Raw genomic sequence first — 18,371 nt, 5'->3', positions numbered from 1 at the left:
ATATTTTGTTGCGCGGTTTAGGCAGCATGACCTTAACTAAGACGTCACAGGCTGTCCTTGTTTGATGGGGTCGTAAAATGAATCACAATTCATCTGGCTCACTGGTTACACCTGTTATCTGTTATTTGCGCTTTTTCAATGTATTGTTGTAACGTACAATGTGATTGAAATGATATCAAGTCCGTACAAAACCGCCAAACTTTTCCCGCGGTCGAGCCGCGTTTTGAGATTTCCACGATTTCTAGATTTCCGTTTGTTAGAGCACGCTGTACGACAGAGCACGCTGCACGACGTGTTTGCGAGGATTAGAAGGAGCGCAGTGTTGCAATATACAAGCGATTAGATGTATCAAATAATGCTGATTAATATTTATATATCCAATTGAATGAAGTTGTCTTTAAATTCTAGACTGGTTATTGTAAAAGGATATAATATTGTAATATTGCGCAATATGACGGAGCCCAGGCAACAGGAAACGAGACTGTTGTGTGATCAATGTTCGCTCCCACGTGATGTACCGTAACTAGACTTCTACTGACACTTAGTATTGCAAATATAACATCTCTATCTCTTATCCTGCTATACTAAGATACCTAAGAGGGTCTATTAAAAAGTAGTATAAGAAAAAAATAAGGAAATTTCGAAAACCACGTAGACTTACATGTATCGAACGTTTGATAGAAACACTCAGCAAATAGTGCTTCTCAGTATTTCCATAGTTAACGCATTACATTAAAATTGTGAGGTAAATATATTTCAAATGGGCTTTTTCCTTAACATATGGTTACGCTTCTGTGATGATTTACTTCAACATACATTCTTTACAACCTAAGTCCTTATATTCATGTTGCTGGTATAATTCAAATTAATTATCGCATGATCAGTTTGTTGGGATGTCCGTTTTGTTTTCGACATTGACGGTTTTCAACATTTGCTGCGGCTGCAAACATATGTGATAAGATAATGCCACTATTTCCCTCACATATTTCAACTACTATCTCACTGTCCATGCTTTTGTCATGATGCTATATATCGTCATGTAAAGTCGGCTGACGAACTAACATCCTTGTCATTGTCAGGGAAGGAAATCCCCTGTGAGTTCGAGGGAAATGCATAGATTGTATCTCACCATATAGTTCCTCCTTGATCTGATATTGTTGATATAAACAACGTCATCATCGCCTATTACAAATTGCAGCTAGGACTTAGTAGAAGCAGTTATGGCATACCAACTGGTGAGACAAATATTTGGAATGGTATCCGTTGGTTCAAAAAGGGCAAGCTGTATTTGCAGTAACAACGTATCAAAAGGCGTAAGCAATACATTATAGATAGTGACATGATGGGCGTTTTTGTCAAGTACGTACACAGAGGGAAGGGCGAGGGATTATTGAGGTCAATTCGCGACAGAGCCTTATACAGTAGATCAGGGGTTCCTTTAGGTCGAACGTGACACCCTCAACCTCCCCACCAGTTTACAAAGCCTACAGCAATTCGTGAACATAAAACGGAATACATTGAATATATGGGGGTGACAAACCAGTTTTAAATATATTCATTGTACAATAAAGGCAAAAATACATATGCATATATTCGCTCCTCGTGGATCACTGTAATTTCCAATACCTTACGCTTCTATTTATGCAATTATGCACAGAGTTTTATGAAAATATACATAGAAAAGTATGCAAATGTACATAGAAGATATTTACACAAACATTGAGGAGCACGGTTACTATGTAATTAAATTTTACCATAAAATTGAAGTTAGTATCATTTGAAATAATGGAGTAATCGGAATCTTAACTGTACATGATACATAAACAATTGTAGTGCGAAATTGTTGACTTGGTTCAGTTAGAATAGTTGCTTACTGCAAAGACAGGATGTCTGTTCGTTAAACGAATGGAATATGAAATTAAAGAAGACAGGTGTCACATCGACACATATATTGTAGATATAACATTTGAGTTTACAGTACACATGGTGGGAACAGTTTTCATCAAAGCGACAATATCAACCTGGCTATTGTTCACGCTGTATATACCAGACGTATGCATGTATCTCTCCTTCTTATCCATTTGCTATGGGTAGAACTATACAAACAAAATGAAAACAATGAGCTGTCCTGCAGATATAACATCACTATATAAGGACACACAAATATCGAAAATTAAGAAGTATAACTACTAAGAATATTTAAGTTCGATGGACAGTAGGTTGTACAGTCTAGTTACTGTAAAAGCCAACACCTTCTGGATAGTCACTTGTATCAAAACAGTCAGTTTTAACGTGTCTCAATCCACACCACTCACCAGTTTCGTATCTGAAAACACACTCTGTATCAGCTTCAGGATAACTGTAAGATAATTACCAAGTATAATTACTCTGGCTGTGTTACTTTTACAAATTCGTGACTGATGAAATGGATAATGTAGGTAAATCAGATGGTTTGGTAATCTGGAGTAGCCGTTGGCCCATGTGTAGTATCCTCTTGAGATCTTGAGGTCTGTTCGATAACGGCATAATTGTTGACATCAGCCCCAGCTAACAGGCCGGCGTAAGTTGGGTGTTCAACAGAAGCTGGCGTGTCTCCTTGTTTCTTCGCAGTCAGATCGTACCGACGTCTGAAACGACAAGTAACGTGTCATGTGAATTTCGTTTAAGCATACTTAAGGAAATATCCAATCTTTGATAAATAGTTTAATCCCATTCTTGGTGCGAATTTTTAGGATGGTTTTGCAAACGTAAAGTCAGTCACACACATCCCAAATGAGATACACAGTATGACTGTAGAATTTCATAGTATAGTGTTCACTGGATGAAGCCGGAAGTGTAGAGAGTGAATGTACTTTACAATATACCTGATAACGAGGACGTACACTGCAAGACCGACCAGGATGGCAATAACAGCTCCGGCAGCCACCCCTCCCATAAACACACCAGCTGAAACAAAAAAACAGACACTTTGAATTGAACAGAGATCAATTATTTCTGACATTTTATTAAAATAACATTTAACACAATCCAGAACATGAGTCTTTCCCATGAACTTTGTCATCAGTGTTTTTACTTCACAAGGCCAACACTACTTGACATAGAGAACAAATTTCAATTTTGTACAAAGCTAAAACAAGTTGAGGCATGAACACGCAAATGTCATATTTCAGCTGAATGTTGTAAGCTATCTTGATGGAAATAACTTATGAACATAAAAATGTTGTCATCTGTCTGAAGTTTTAAAACACTGTGAATAGGTTCCTGCGCATTGTATAGTCCATACCTGGGAATCGTGAAGGGGAGGATACGGGAAGTCGATCCTTATTTGGAAAAGTTGTGACCTCTCCTGTGTAAAAATGTTTATGTCCAACACACAATATAAAACGTATCCAATGTAATCGTTACTGAGGAACAAGTCTTAATGTAAATCGTAACAATTATTTAAAACACACCTTGTCACATCATACTTTTATCATACTACCCCAAGAGCGTCTTTAAATGTACACCTGGAAGTGAACAAAAATATCATCATTGACATTTTTGGGGGATATTTTTATGGTTGTGTTTGTCTTGTTTGAGTAAGATAACCTTCTCTGCCACAAGAGTATATACGTAGATAAATGAATGTACACTATGTCAAATATAGAAGTTGTGCACACAGGGATCAGGTGGTCGTCGCAAATCACTGACTAAACCAATGATTCGAATCCAGGTTTGAATTTGTTTTTAGGTTTTGGCAGCTTGAATATTCAGTTGTCAATAATTCTAGATGATGGAGAGAGTGTTTAATGCTCAATGAGAAGAGTTACCTGTTGTTGATGTACTGTCTGTTCTAGTCCCCACTGTCACACTACTGGATGCCAGAATCTGAGCTGTCACTGTGGTAAAATACAATGATTGTTTTCACTACCAAGGCTTTTAGTTCATATAACCAAAGTATTGTTGAAACCGTCTTTAAAATCAGCTTGCACCCATCATATTGACAAAAGCAGTCTCTGTCAAACAATACCGCCAGACCTAAGCCGACATAAAGCCACAATATGGTTAAAACGGCATCAAAACCAGCCCGCACTCATTAAAATGACGAAGAAGTATTTGCCATAAATACCGCCAGTCCTAATTTATTCAACAAATTATTCACCATATCGTATAAAGTGTCATAAAAGCTTAAATATTGAGCTGCCGATAATTCTTGATTTGGAGATCGTGTTAAATGCTCAATGAGAAGAGTTACCTGTTGTGGGTGCACTGTCTGTCCTACTTCCTACCGTCACACTACCAGCTATCACAATCTGAACTGTCACAATGATTGTTTTCACTAACTGGGACCATGGGACTTGTGAAACATACATGCACTGGACCGCATTCAGAGTTACGCCCCTTAGTTTTCTGCGGACGAGCAGGTTCGAATTTCGATGAAGATTGTTGCCTCTCGGGAGACTATAAATGGTCGACGATCCATCAAATAGGTAAAGACCACAAATGACATCATTTCAACTTCAACTCGCCCAATCACTCAGGTTAGTAGCTGTAACGTCGGGTTAATTAGCCCGATCAGATATTTCTTAAATGATGTCAATGTCAGATGTGTATTTATTTAGAATGCATAATTCTACACAATCAAACACAATCCTACACAATCAAATGTAAACAAACGTAATCAAACACATCCCAACACAATTCCACTGAATCAAACACAATCCTACATAATCCCACACAATCCAACACACCCCAACACGATCATCAAAATCAAACACAATCCCACACAACCAAACACAACCCTACACAATCAAACAATTACAGGATAAACAATCAACCAATTATTCACAATCAAACACAATCCTTCACAACCCAACATAATCTAACACAATCAAACACAATCCTAAACAATCAAACGCAATCCCACACAACTAAACACAATCCTACACAAGCAAACACAACCCTACACAGTCAAACACAATCCTTCACAATCAAACACAATCTTAAACAAGCAAAGGACGAAGCTTGGCTTAACACTATGGGAGGTATCATTGTTGTGAACATATGTTGTCATGGTTACCAAGGACCATGAGTCAGAGGGCGTGCCACACAAACCAAAGCCTGATTTCAAAATATTGATAAAACCAGTCACTGTATACACAATGAGACACATGGGAACGTAATTAAATCTAACCAAATCTGTTTGGCTAAAACGTACACACTGACAATCATAATATGGAATTGATTTTTCTTTAAAACAAACACGATCAGACTCACCAGTCCGTCGTGTCGAAACTTTAGCATAGCAGTTGATAAAGACGCTTCTTGTGGCTGAAATATGCATTGATCAAGTGACAATACACAATTGACTGTACATGTACTCTCTGACAGTTTAAAGCTGACGGCTCTGTTGCGGTTGAGTGATTTGACATGTGATTGGCAGCGGCTTTGGTATGCATGTCAAGATACAATTATTTTTTGGGGGTCTTTTTTGTGAAGCAAGAATTGACTGTACATGTACTTTCTAAAGGTCTGAAGTAGTAGGATCTGTCGCGGTTGTCTGATTTTACATGTTATTTGCAGCGGTTTTGGTAAGCATGCCAAGATACAATGGCTTTTTCATGAAGCAAACTATGATATTTAAGGAACAAAATCAAACTTGACCTTGAGATTAATTTACTTTCCAGGTCGTTTGACAAATTGTTTCAAACAAAATTCTGCCCCAGGTAAACATGTCGATGAGGGAATACTGGTGTACGGCGTCAGGCAAATAATACGTCCATTAAATTACGCAAATTTTGTGAATGGAGATGCTTACCCTCATAGCGAACTCCTTGTGTCATCACTGATTTTTGGTGATCAATTCATATAATTTTCACAGCTATTATACCCTTACACTTTCTGAGGATAGTCACTGATGTATACATTTGCAATCAAGCTGTATATTTAAAGGTGAACTTACAAGCGATTCCAAGCCAAACAACTGATCGTGATCCTTCCGGAACTCTAAGTGTGATGAATGACTGTCCAGGTGATTGAATTGTTTGGAGCTGTTTATAGGTCCAAATCACGTCTGAGCAGGTATACGGTGTCGTAGTAATGGTCAAAATGGAACACCTTTCGGGTTCATTCCCATCTCCAAGACGTACATCAAGAGCGGTGATATTTACAGGCATCTGTGACTGAATTGTACAAATATGCTTGGACTTGGGCATCTCATCTGTATGCTTGTAGATGATAGTGGTTTCAGATGCATTCCGTTGTGAGGCTTCAGTCATGGGTATAATTACATCTTCTGTAACATGTGAATGCTCTGGGAATGACTTAATAAACCTCCATAAAAAGATTTCTTTGCATTTGTTAAATTTGATTTCTTTTCAGTTAACAGTTTCAAAAAACTGATGTCTGAATTTTTTTTTTTCTGTTCTTGATCATAAGGGTACAAATATACAGAGAGAAACATAGAAAGGAACGTAGGAAAATTCAAGCGTTCCTTATTAAAAACGTAATTCTGTTGTACAAATAATGGTGCCTTTTGGTACATACTCTTAACATGTGGACCTGAGGCAACAGTGGTTATGACCTACGGCCCTAGTAGAGCTTATGTCACCCGTACATAGGCATAGATAACCATCTCTTCACATCGTGTCTCGTAGATATTAGCCCCAAAATATGTACAATCTGAACCGTTTCGGGTCATGGGATGATTACCTTTTTTACGATTTTGGTGATTATTCACTCATTACCTTTGGAAACACTTATTTCGGATATCTTACAACAGATATATAACATGTTCATTATTCCGATACTGCTCATGAATTTAACATGTAAATGGTTGAAATCTGATGAAAAGGGACGTCATCTATGTACTGTTAAATTTCAATATTATCTACATTATTTAATGTAACCTTAATTCTAAATGTAAGAGTCCCTGAAAACACACTTACCATCAATGCACTGATATCTGACAATGGAGAATGTAACGGTTGCTGTATGCCGGGGAGCCTGATGCCCACATTGGTTCTCTGTAGAACAGTTGTTGTAGAGGGAGATGAGGTCGGTGTTGCCAATGCTGTGACTGCGTCTACTTACTGTCACATTGTCAGGGTTTACAGCTTGGCAGTTAGTGATACCTGCACCACATTCTCTGTTGAAGGTGAAGTAGGCGTCAACGATGGCGATCTTCTGGGTGGGGTTGCATCTGATGCTGTGCTTAGTGCAGGGAAGGCCAACAGTACCATAACAGGCTCTACTCGTCTGGATCTCTACGTGGAGAAATAGTCAGACTTTTATCATATTTTAAATATATATTTAGTGCAGCAGTCTTATAATGACTTCGTTATTGGAGTTCGTCTCCATCCAAAGGGAAAACATTCACATCAATCAAATCAAATCATGAGGATGTCATCATATATTTGACATCCCTAACTTTTACTATCCACCGGTTTATACTTGAATTACAAACAGATTGGGGACAGGCAGTTCTCCATACGGTGAAATTCCTTCCACGTGTGGACTGACGGTTTAACTGACAACAACTAGCGAATGGCATTCCAAGTAAGACATAGAACATCTACATGTACAACACTTGTTTATGACAGAAACGCATGACGAATCATATCAGCAATAAGTGAGTGAGTGAGTGAGTCAAAATTTAAAGTCACTTCAGCACTATTTCGTACTAGAATATAGAAGACTCTGCTCTCGATAGAGAAAGTGTCTTCTCAAATATAACATATGCTTAATTTGACTACTTTCTATATTGAATTGTGCATTCTTAGCTTTCGGTCGTAGAAGACGTGCCAATTTACACTTCTTAAAGGGGTAGGTACACGTGATCAAGAGTACCAGTTGTCCAACTTACGCTTTTGTGGAAGCCGCGGTGGTTGAGGTAAAGATCTCTGACTCTGAAAGTGTAAGTTCGAATCCCGAATGGAACTCAACCTAGTTCACGCTTGTACACAAACCCATAAACACGTAACATTCAAGAGCGATTTTATGTACACATTTCAGCAATACAATGCTATTTAAATAAACCCAGGCTATCACAACATTATTTATGATTTAAAACATGGGTTAACACAATATTACAGTAATAATTATAATAATAATAGATGATGTACGCCTCTCTCTCTCTGGTTTTTCACTGGGTTACAGATAGCGGCAAGTAAAGTTTTAATTCACTTCCGTAGCCCAGTCAGTCTTCCTCCGGTAATGCAACAAACCATACTGGAGTTGGGGAGGGCACAGAACCCAGGGAAGGCACAGAACCCGACCAAGAATATCTTGGTCAAACCATCTGAAAACGACAATACTTGAGTGTGCGAGAGCGACAGGATGGCCTGAAAATTCACGTATCAATGGCACGTCGCTTAAGCTTCATTTGGACAATGCCATGCCCATGTATGCTTACCTGACGGAGCAAAATCTCCAAGACCAGTTCCGGCGTCTTAAAAATTTCATGCGCCGTGAGCCAGTTCAACCCACAACTGGTGCCTGTCAGGAACCTTTGCATGAGCAGAATGCTCAAGTGGCAGCAGCCCCTATACTTCTGATGGATGTCCGCGTGAACCTCTTTCCTCTTTCCGAAACAAACTCTTCCGGCATAGAGCTAATTGGCCCCGACATTTCTGACCCTTACTCTTCCTCTTCCTCAGTTGCAGATCTTTCTGAAAATCCTGTGTATATTTTGTTTTATTCTATTTATGATGAAATATCTAACCTACCTTTAAAACAACGGAGGCCAATTAAACAAACAAATGAATATTTTCCCAAAAATGAAATTAATTTATTAAATGACATTATTTCTATCAAACCTTCTGCCGATTGTTCATTACATGAAGTTAATGCCGCTCGTACCTTGGAGGAACTTCACACAGTTTCCAAAGAAACAACATGTAATACTAAGAACAATACACCAATGAAAAACCGATTTCAAGTAAAACTAACGGAAACTAGTAAATACATTTCCTGGATAGAGCTGTGCCTGAAGTTAAGATCATCAGGGAGTCCAATGTCAAAACGGCAAAAGGCAATTTGGAGAAAATTAAAACTGAAATACAAAAGAACGAAAGAAAAGATATTTCTCCAAATTGTCGAGTCCCTTAAGGCCAAAATAAAGGTTTGGACTGAAAGAAAGAAAAAAAATGGGAAAAGAAAAATATCTTTATGAAACAGAATAAACTCTTTGGAAATAATGAAAAGCACGTTTACAGGCAACTCAAATTAAATGGTGATGGTGAGCATGATAGATGACCTCCCATGGATGCCAATGAAAGGTTCTGGAAACAGTTGTGGTTTGTACCCGGCGACTGTAACCTGGGGGCACCATGGGTCAGTGATTACGGTCATGCAATGCATGAGAAAATAGCTGGGTCGTTTGTCTGTTATATCTCACCAGATTGCCTGAAAAGAGTTATAAAAAAAGTCCAAATCTGATATAGCTCCAGGGCCTGATGGCATTCGAAACCGGTATTGGAAACTGTTCCCCTGTGTCCAAACATCATTACTTCACTGCTTCAGTTCTCTCGTAGACTAAGGTGATGTTCCACTATGAATCTGCAAAGGTCGCACAATACTCCTTCCCAAAAAAGGATACTTCACTGATACCAAAAACTTCAGCCCTGTCACATGTTTGAATACACAATATAAAATATTCAGAGGGTGTTTGACAAACCTCGTGTCATCTTACTGTTTTTCCAATGATATAATTTACAGAGGGCAGAAGGGAGCGACAAAGGGATGTTGGGGGTGCAAGGATCAACGTCTTGCATAGAAAATTATTTTGGAAGAGGCTAAACCATATCACCGCAACCTCTCCATGTGCTGGATTGACTACAAGAAAGCATACGAATCTGTCCCTCACGAATGGATTCTGAAGTCTGTTCATTGTATTGACCTCCCTGAGCGACTACTTGATATACTCAAGTCTTTAATGAGTTGCTGGTCGACTCAACTTGAGATGTACTCAAAAGGGCAGGTGCTTCAGAATCTATTCCCATCAGAAGGGGAATATTCCAGGGTGACTCCTTCAGCCCTCTGCTTTTTTGGTTGTCTTTAAATCTTTTGAGGTTTCTGCTCAATAAAGAGGAGGGTTACCATCCCGGACCTCCTCAGCACAGATCCCCAACACCACTTACTCATCCCCTCTACATGGATTACATTGAGCTCCTTGCCAAAGGAGATGCCAATTTGAAAGAGCAAGTTCTCCTTGTCGAGTCCTTTTCTAATGATAATGGCATGACATTTCGACTCGACAATTGTCATACTCTTCATTTGAAACGTGGCAAGGTAACTAAAGATGGATCGGTCAAGTTACAAGGGGGACGAGTTTATGAACATCTTGTGGAAGATCAGGCCGACACCTATCTTGGAATGTCAGTCCGAGACAACCACCAGAATGCCCAGATTCAAGACAAAATCTCGCTTAAGGAAAATCTGGAGCTCAACGCTAAATGCTCGAAATAAGGTCAAAGCCACCAATACTTTTCCTGTGCCAGTCCTCTCCTAGTTTTGAGAGTTTTGACCGCCTGACCAGAAGGATCATGTCTGATAACAGAGCCCACCGCCCTCGTTCCTCTCTCAATCGTTTATATATGCCAATCAATTCTGGAGGTTGGGGTTTGATTAATGTGGAGGCTCTTCATGGTAGAATTTTATTGTGTACTTTTGCACGTATTTATTTACCGGATGATCCTCTGGTGATGCATGTCAAGACACGTGATGAAAGCAAGAATTCCACAGCTATTTTGAGGGTGCAGGGGTTGTTGGACAGAATTTGAAATTTGAGTTTGATTTTGTTGATGGAGATGGACTGCTGGATGGTACAGTGATGGGAGTAAACCAGATGAAGTTATTTACCAAGTCTGCTCAGAGTCGGTCCGTGGAGAAGCTTTCTGAGAAACCATTGCATCGTCTGTACATGCAGTGTGTGGAACAGAAGTCGGCTGAAGTCGGCTGGTCTCAAATGTGAAACTGAGGGCTTCCTTTTTGCTGCTCAGGAACAGTGACTTCCCACTCGCAATCGCCAAAATGTGATTCTTCAACAAAATATTAACATGAAATGTCGACTGTGTAATGAATTTACAGAGACTGTCTAACACCTTGTCAGTGGATGCCCTTCCTTGGCACAAACAGCATATCTTAAACGACATGATGGCATGGCTCGCTGCTTCTCCTATCGTCTTAGCCATGCCTGTGGCTTTGGTTTGGTAGACTGTCAGTTTTACCTGAAGTCATGGCGATGCATACTATAGAAATGATCCCTAAAAGTATGATCCATCCATGGTACGACCCTGAACATGTCCAGGGCGTCATGGAAAATGATGCTCTCAAGCTTCTGTGGAATAGGCCCATATGCAACCTGAGAAGAATTCCAGCCAACAAACCTGATCTTGTCCTTTTGGATAAAGCCAATGAATTTATTTATATCATTGAATTTTCTGTCCCCTTCGACAGCAATGTGATTCAAGATTCAGGAAATACATTCTTAATATACGGACCTCGCCTTTGAAATTTCTCGCTTGCATCGCAAGTACACTGTCGTCAGGCTCCCCATTGTTCTCGGTACCCTCAGGTTTGGTACCTCCTGAACTCTTGGCGCAGATTGAGAGTGTTCTCCAGCGGGAGCGCAGCCCTTCTGACACTCTGGGTAATGCAGAAGGCTGCAGTGTTCTTCGGAAAGTTCTTGGTGGGTTCCAATAGGCAGCGTTTCCTGGGAGAAGTCCCATTCTCTGTCTGGGCTGCGTGTAGAGGAGGCAAGGGCCCTGAGCTGATGATGAGCCTTACCAACCTGACTGTGCCAGGATCACCCCAACCCTCTCTGCTGCATATTTATCTTAATCTGTAAAACATAATAATAATATTACCGAGGTTGTAGTTATTGTGTCAACATAATATTGAATGAATGAATTTTTGGTAAAAATGTTAAACAATTGTTATAAACCTTGGTACTCATTCGTTAAATACGTGTTTTGAAATACTTGTGTTGAAGAACATACCCATAAGTACGGCACCCTGGAGAACACACCCAGCCAGATATATAAGACGCCAGGAGATGAATGTCGTGGCTGACATGACCCAGTGTTGAGTAATGCTCGCAACCGTTATCTATTCACATACATGTACAAACACATGTGATATACACAGATGATGCTAAGAAGGAAGTAGAAGTTTCGCTGTGGCGTGTCTGCTCAGTTTCCTGATATGCATTATGACTCATATAATAACCATCTACATCCCTGTCTGTGTGAGGCCCGTGGTAGATCCGGTGAGAATTGGATTAGTAGGCCATGCCAGGGATCGAGTGGTCAGGCTCGCTGACTTGGTTGACACATTGTAGCCCAATTGCGTAGATCGATGCTCATGATGTTGATCACTGGTGTCTGGTCCAGACTCGATTATTTACAGACCACCGTCATATAGCTGGAATATTGTTCCGCGTTAAACAAGAAACACATGTGTGTGATACTCTGCTTTTCAAAATTCCTCTTGTCAGTGTTTATGTATGTGTCATTATGCGTTTATATATTTCATGTATATTATGTGTCGATTTCAAGACTGTCATCCTATGAGTTGTCTTCTGCTGATTAAAACCAAATTGAATGCTGTCCCATGCATCATATATTACTTGCTGTGTGGCTCAGCAGTCTGAACTTCATATAATGGATTGTGTTGTCAGGCTTGGAAAGAAACTATACTAACGGAAAAAGATATCTGTGCATCACATAAAATTGAATAAAATAAAGTTCTTTGAAAAGTTATAATAAATAACCTTAAATAAAAATGTAGCAATGCACTTCGCATGACACGTGCACTTTATGCACAATGCGCGCACGTCACCCTACAGTTTATAGCATATCAGCGTATCTGCGCCATGGGCATGCTAGAGACTGCTCTGGCCCAATATAAAGAGGTCCGACATGTTGGTGTCCATCGAAACATGATCTCATCTCCATGGAGACAACACGTTTTCAATGGGAACACGAGAGGTTTTCATCGAACCGGCCGCCCACGCGTGACGTCACGTTAGCAAGACGACCACATTCAGCTGACCCATCTAAGGAATCGATGCCAGTGTGACTGCTCGGACCATACCTGGTTACGTCTAATCAGTTCCAAGACTGTACAGAAACGACTGAGTGAACACAACATTCGGTACCGACGGCCTGCAGTACGTCCGGTTTTGCTCCCCAATGTCACCGACAGGCAAGTCGTGCCTGGTAGACAACATCTCCGGTACAGGAGACAATATTTGGTTTGCCCGCTGACGAGTGGAGATTAAATCTGGACAGCTCAGACAGCAGGGCAAGGGTGAACGGTATGCTGACACGTGTGTTGTTCAACGTCGATAGTTTGGTGGGGACAGCGGTATGGTTTAGGGAGGCATTACATCTCATGGTCGGACACAACTTGTCGTTGCCAATGGCAATGTGACAGGTCTGCGATACAAGCATGAGATATTTGGGCCTCCTGTTTAGCCGTTCATTCAAGGACAGCGACGTAACTTCACCTTTCAGCAAGATAATGCCCGTCCACATGCCACTCATGTTGTGTCAGATTTCTTGAAACAGCAGAACATTCGGAGACTCCCTGGCCAGCTGTTTCTCCGGACCCGTCCTTTATCGAGCAGGCTTGGGATGGAATGGAGCGACGTTAGCTGAAGTGGGACATGCGTTGGTTCGTATACATACATAGAACAGCATTCCCCAAGCTTTCATCAATCGCTTAGTGTCGTCTATGCGTCGTCGTTGTCAAGTCTGCTTCTACGCCAATGGTGGACACACACGATACTGACTTTGTGAACTGACATTAAACACTACATCTCTTCAAGGGAGTGTCACGATGCCTATAGTCAAATCATACAGATTTTTTGTTATTATCCTGACAACACTTATACAGTGATTAATTATAGGAAAACACCCAAAATCATGTTATCATCTTTGCATTAACAAAGTGCGTAACATCATATAATACACAGTTACTTTATTCCAGTAATATAGTTTGCTACACTCACACATTCCACAGTTTTTCATAACGAAACAAATGAAACACGTACATGAAATCCGAAGCCATGACACAATTTACAAGCTACTACTTTCGGAACGGTTTCCCAAGAATAGGGTTATGATGGCTTGGGTAGAAGCGGTTGTATTATATCTAGGACAAAGCTCATCTTCAAATGTGCAGACACATGCCAAGTTAAAATCTCAATCTTCTACGATCAAGATTCCGGCGCAGTCTCCCTGTGATCCCAGTTGAAGATCGAGAGAGGAAGTCTACATAGCAAAGCGTGTTGTAAAATTTACCGTACATGTATATATGGACGCATTTCGAGTAATCGCTGTATCTTGGGAAACATACTGAAGCGCCACCTCACTCTTGTTCTGAACTTGCCTCCCGTTCATCTTGATATTGTGGGTACCTGCAATAGAAGAGTGACACCAGCAAACCCCTCTGATGTGATTGGCAAGGCAAACCACAGGTTGATGTTAAGAGCAGCGGGAACCTACATGAACGATACATATTATCAGACACGTCTCTGAGCCACAAGAACATATTCTAACAGTCTAATATTCCAACAGCGTACTAACGCACACAACATAATATTAGCTGGATAGTTTGGAGTTTCTCTCTGAAACAAGTTGACTGTTGACACGGTACACGGCACCGAGGTCTTTACGTGAGGAGCTACGCTAACCACTGATACGTTCTTTGTGCGAGAGCATGTAATGCAAGGGGTATAACTCTTCCAACACTGTTTGTGATATGATCTATAATAGTTGAGAATAGAATGAGCTAGATTAAAAATAGTGGTAGATCATTAATGTAGGCTCAGTCAAAATCGGAAATGACAACCTTGAATAAAAAAAGAAATGCGTGATAAGACGAGCCGAAAACAAATATTCTACAATGACGTTTTGTTCTTGTGAGTAACAAACAAAGAACCACTGCCTTGCAATTGGTATACACCAAAGTTAAATGTGTGTCGAGTTAAAAGAAAATGTAACTAGGCTAAGATGATCATGATGTACTCTTTAACATAGCCTATATCCTGTATCAAGAGTAAGTTGAATAATTTCTACAAACATCAATACGACTGTTTTCATATAATTGTGTGGATTTGTAAGTTAAAATCACGTCAGCATTTTGGAGTTATAATCCGTCCTCGGTTCTTGGTAATTCTTCATCGTCCCTCGCCATTCCATTACTCACATCAAAGAGGAGGTAGAAAAAAGGAATAGCCTAAAAACCGACGTCAAACAGACAGTCATAAAAAATCTTAAGGGCGGAAAACAACATTCAAAATCTCAAACAAAAGGTATCACTAAATTGGGCTGTATCGGTGATGCATATGTACATATATATCATATCCACAGACTCTTTCCACCCTTAAAATGACTCAATCTTTACTGGCTCATTTAAATTGAGCTTAACACACGTAAGAACATTGTTAAGGACAATGTGGCATAGCATATGTATAACATTCACATGTACATAGGTGTGTGTTGTGTTTATGTAGGTACAACATACACCAGTAAGACATGCTATGGAACCGGTGGACTCGTCTGTACTCGGCATGACCTCAGTTGCAACTCCTCCCAGAAGATCGCCATCTATGACGCCTACTACACTAACAACACAGAGTGTGGTACAGGTGTCGCTAACTGCGTCGGTGTGAAACCGGACAACGTGACAGAAGATGGATATCACCGATTCAACACAACCGAGATGGTCTCCCTCTACAAAAACTGTTCAACAAATTGTCAGTGTGTGTTTCATGGTCCCCGGTGGGGTAAATCTCGTACATTCTCAGTTGTAAAATATCAGTGCATTGAAGGTAAGTGCATAGTGCAATTTAGACTGAAAAACATATGTTTCGCTTTTACTGTTTTGATAGAAGAATTACCTCACGATTACGTGTTCAGAAGGCTGTGGCCACCACAATGACCACGGTAGATTCATTTGTATGTTGGCAGTATGCATGCCGTTATTTTCATTCGTTTACCAATTTGAAACTTCTTATTGGGGAATAAGTAACTTGGTGAGATAAACACAATACAGCGAGTCGCTGTTCGTATTCCGTTTTCCGTCAAGATGCAACCATTGCCTTCTTCAAATGACAACTAATGCTGCATTGTGATTTGAGAATTCAGCGGAGCAACACACACGACTAGATGTCATGGTGTGGTAATAAAGTGTTCGGATACCAGCGTTGCGACCGACTAGTGGATAAGCGTTTGATGGGGCAATACATCATTCCATAACGATTGCCCTCAGTTTTGCTTCCACATCACCGCCTACCTATGGACAGAGGGCAGTAATTCAGAAGGCAAGACAGTGACACTTATCTGTTTACATATCTTAACTGATCTGACTGGGGTGCAAGGGGTCTAATGATGCTTCGTGTTGTCAGCGTCTTCAGTTTGGGGCTCGAGGAGAACAAGTATTGGTTGTCATAGCAACTCTCTAGAACGGAAGGACGAATACAGGAACCAAAGCAAGTCGCATGGCTTTGTCTACAGGCACGACACCATCAAAGATGATGTTCTATCCTTTGTAGAAATGAAGACACGTAACCTCCCGTTACCACATGATAATGCAAACCTACTCGTTGCACGTGATGTTACAGGCGTTTTCATGCAGCATTAGACTGCTCAGCTGCTTTCTCTTCAGACTTCTCACACAAAGCATATGTCTGGTTGAAACGAAACGACGCCGACTACAGGACCGTAACTAGCCGGAAACGCAATCTCATTTAGACGAAGATGTGACTGACATTTCGAACAACATTCCCCAGGCTGTTTTCAAACATCTGGTGTCTTCTACTTCAACTTCACCAGCACACATTGTGGTCATGACATCGACAAGAAATAAAATCATTCAGCATAGTTAAATCGGGATTGTTTGTATTGGGAACGTGATGTTGAAAGGCAGTAAGCTAATACTTTACGTAAAGGGAAATCTCAGAGTAACACTATCCTGAAGGATAACATTTATCTATCATTTTTTCCTTTGGTATGAAGTGTTTTGAAGCAACATATGTATGTTTCTAAAATAACGTTTGGTGTTATTTTACTTTCAATTTAAGATTACACGTCACATGTTAAAAAGTACAAGCGGCCTCGCATTAATTGCAGTGTTACAGATTCGTTTTGCACCTGCACCGGACAACACTGCATTACTTGGAAAGGTGATACCATTAATACTATGATATTTAAACGCCGCAGCTGCTGATACAAATTAAACTTTTTGATGATAACGAGCATGAGCATGCTGCAATTTTGTTCTATATCACTTCGAGCTTCGAGATGGAAAATACCTTATTCTTATTTTTGTAGTTAGTCAGATCATCTAATGTCCAATGTACTCAATTCGCGTTGTATTACAGAAGCGAACACGAAAATTCGCTTTATCAAAAACCGCCAGCTGCACTCAGGTGTCTCTGGATGTGGATGACAAGTTCTGCTAATTTATAGTTTCCATAAAAGGAGTGCGTTTGATAAGCAAGACCTTGACGCAGATAAAGATAAGCTCAGATTGTTAGGAGGAAGATGTAGTATCGTCGGTAATCTGTTTATCAAGCAGCAATGCATCACAGGTGCTGGACACGACAATGTGTATAATTACTTGGAAATCAAGAACATACGTAACGAAAGACTAAATGTGACTGTGGATGGCTAAAGTATGTCCACGGAGCAACAAAATAATGTCATTGAGCTCTTGATTACGAAACTTCGGACAGTTGTAAAAAAAAGCTTCAAGAGTACTGCAGACCCTTAAAAGACAGTTCTAGTTATTTCATTTAAGAAAATACTATCTTAACGAAGGAGCTTCCATATGACGTCTACAGTGAAGACTCTCAAGGACAAGGAAAACTCAAATATTATGATTAAAGAAAATCTGTACAAACCAACACTGTACTTCATCGCCATCGTCATTGTCAATGTCATTTTGCTTTGTGTTCATCCCTTTTCAAGGGCAAGTGCCCTCTTTTCTGTATGGCTACGGACGTATTTTAGAGGCTTCACTGAATTGGACATTTGCCCTCTTTCCTCCATCCACACTTCTGCCGGATGAGTGAATGGTCCTGGTGTGGCAGAATAACATTAACATGGTATCGCCACCCCTTGAAACACAATGACGTCATTAATATGTTTTAACTGAGGTTCCAGTGCTCTGAAGTAAACTGATATTTGCACCCATGATGTAGGGCAAGCAACATAAGGTCTTGCTATGGAACCGATGGACTCCTCTGTACTCGACATGACAACAGCTGCAACTCCACACAGAAAATCGCCATCTATGACGCCTACTACACTAACAACACCGCGTGTACACAGACAGGCCTCTCTAGCTGCGGCAATTTCAGTGCGGACGATGTAACAGAACAT

The 18,371-nt window shown here is 40.3% G+C and overlaps 2 protein-coding genes and 1 pseudogene across 12 annotated transcripts in view; 1 reads left to right on the top strand and 2 right to left on the bottom strand.

The window, feature by feature from the left end:
• The window catches only part of LOC124265724, a 202,363-nt gene that overhangs the window by 119,617 nt on the left and 64,375 nt on the right, over positions 1–18,371 (top strand). The window contains exon 3 of one of the 11 annotated variants that reach the window (XM_046700544.1): positions 15,500–15,817. The exons of the other annotated variants lie outside the window; for them this stretch is intronic. Coding sequence (XP_046556500.1) covers positions 15,500–15,817 — 318 coding nt within the window. The remainder of the gene's footprint in view (positions 1–15,499; positions 15,818–18,371) is intronic. 11 annotated transcript variants of the gene reach the window in all.
• LOC124265728 lies at positions 772–12,225 on the bottom strand. The gene is made up of 8 exons (XM_046700555.1): positions 11,979–12,225; positions 6,927–7,244; positions 5,942–6,274; positions 5,257–5,310; positions 3,810–3,878; positions 3,284–3,346; positions 2,865–2,946; positions 772–2,627 (listed from the first exon to the last, which is right to left on the bottom strand). Exons 1-8 carry the CDS (start codon positions 12,052–12,054, stop codon positions 2,444–2,446), a joined length of 1,179 nt encoding a protein of 392 aa, XP_046556511.1. The 5' UTR covers positions 12,055–12,225; the 3' UTR covers positions 772–2,443.
• On the bottom strand, positions 11,167–11,259 carry LOC124265744 (annotated as a pseudogene).

The sequence above is a fragment of the Haliotis rubra genome, unplaced genomic scaffold (assembly GCF_003918875.1).
Source record: "Haliotis rubra isolate DU_JTF1 unplaced genomic scaffold, ASM391887v1 Scf990, whole genome shotgun sequence".
NCBI lineage: Eukaryota > Metazoa > Mollusca > Gastropoda > Lepetellida > Haliotidae > Haliotis > Haliotis rubra.
The sequence above is the reverse complement of the archived record's forward strand: the minus strand, read 5'-3'. Positions and strand labels throughout refer to the sequence as shown.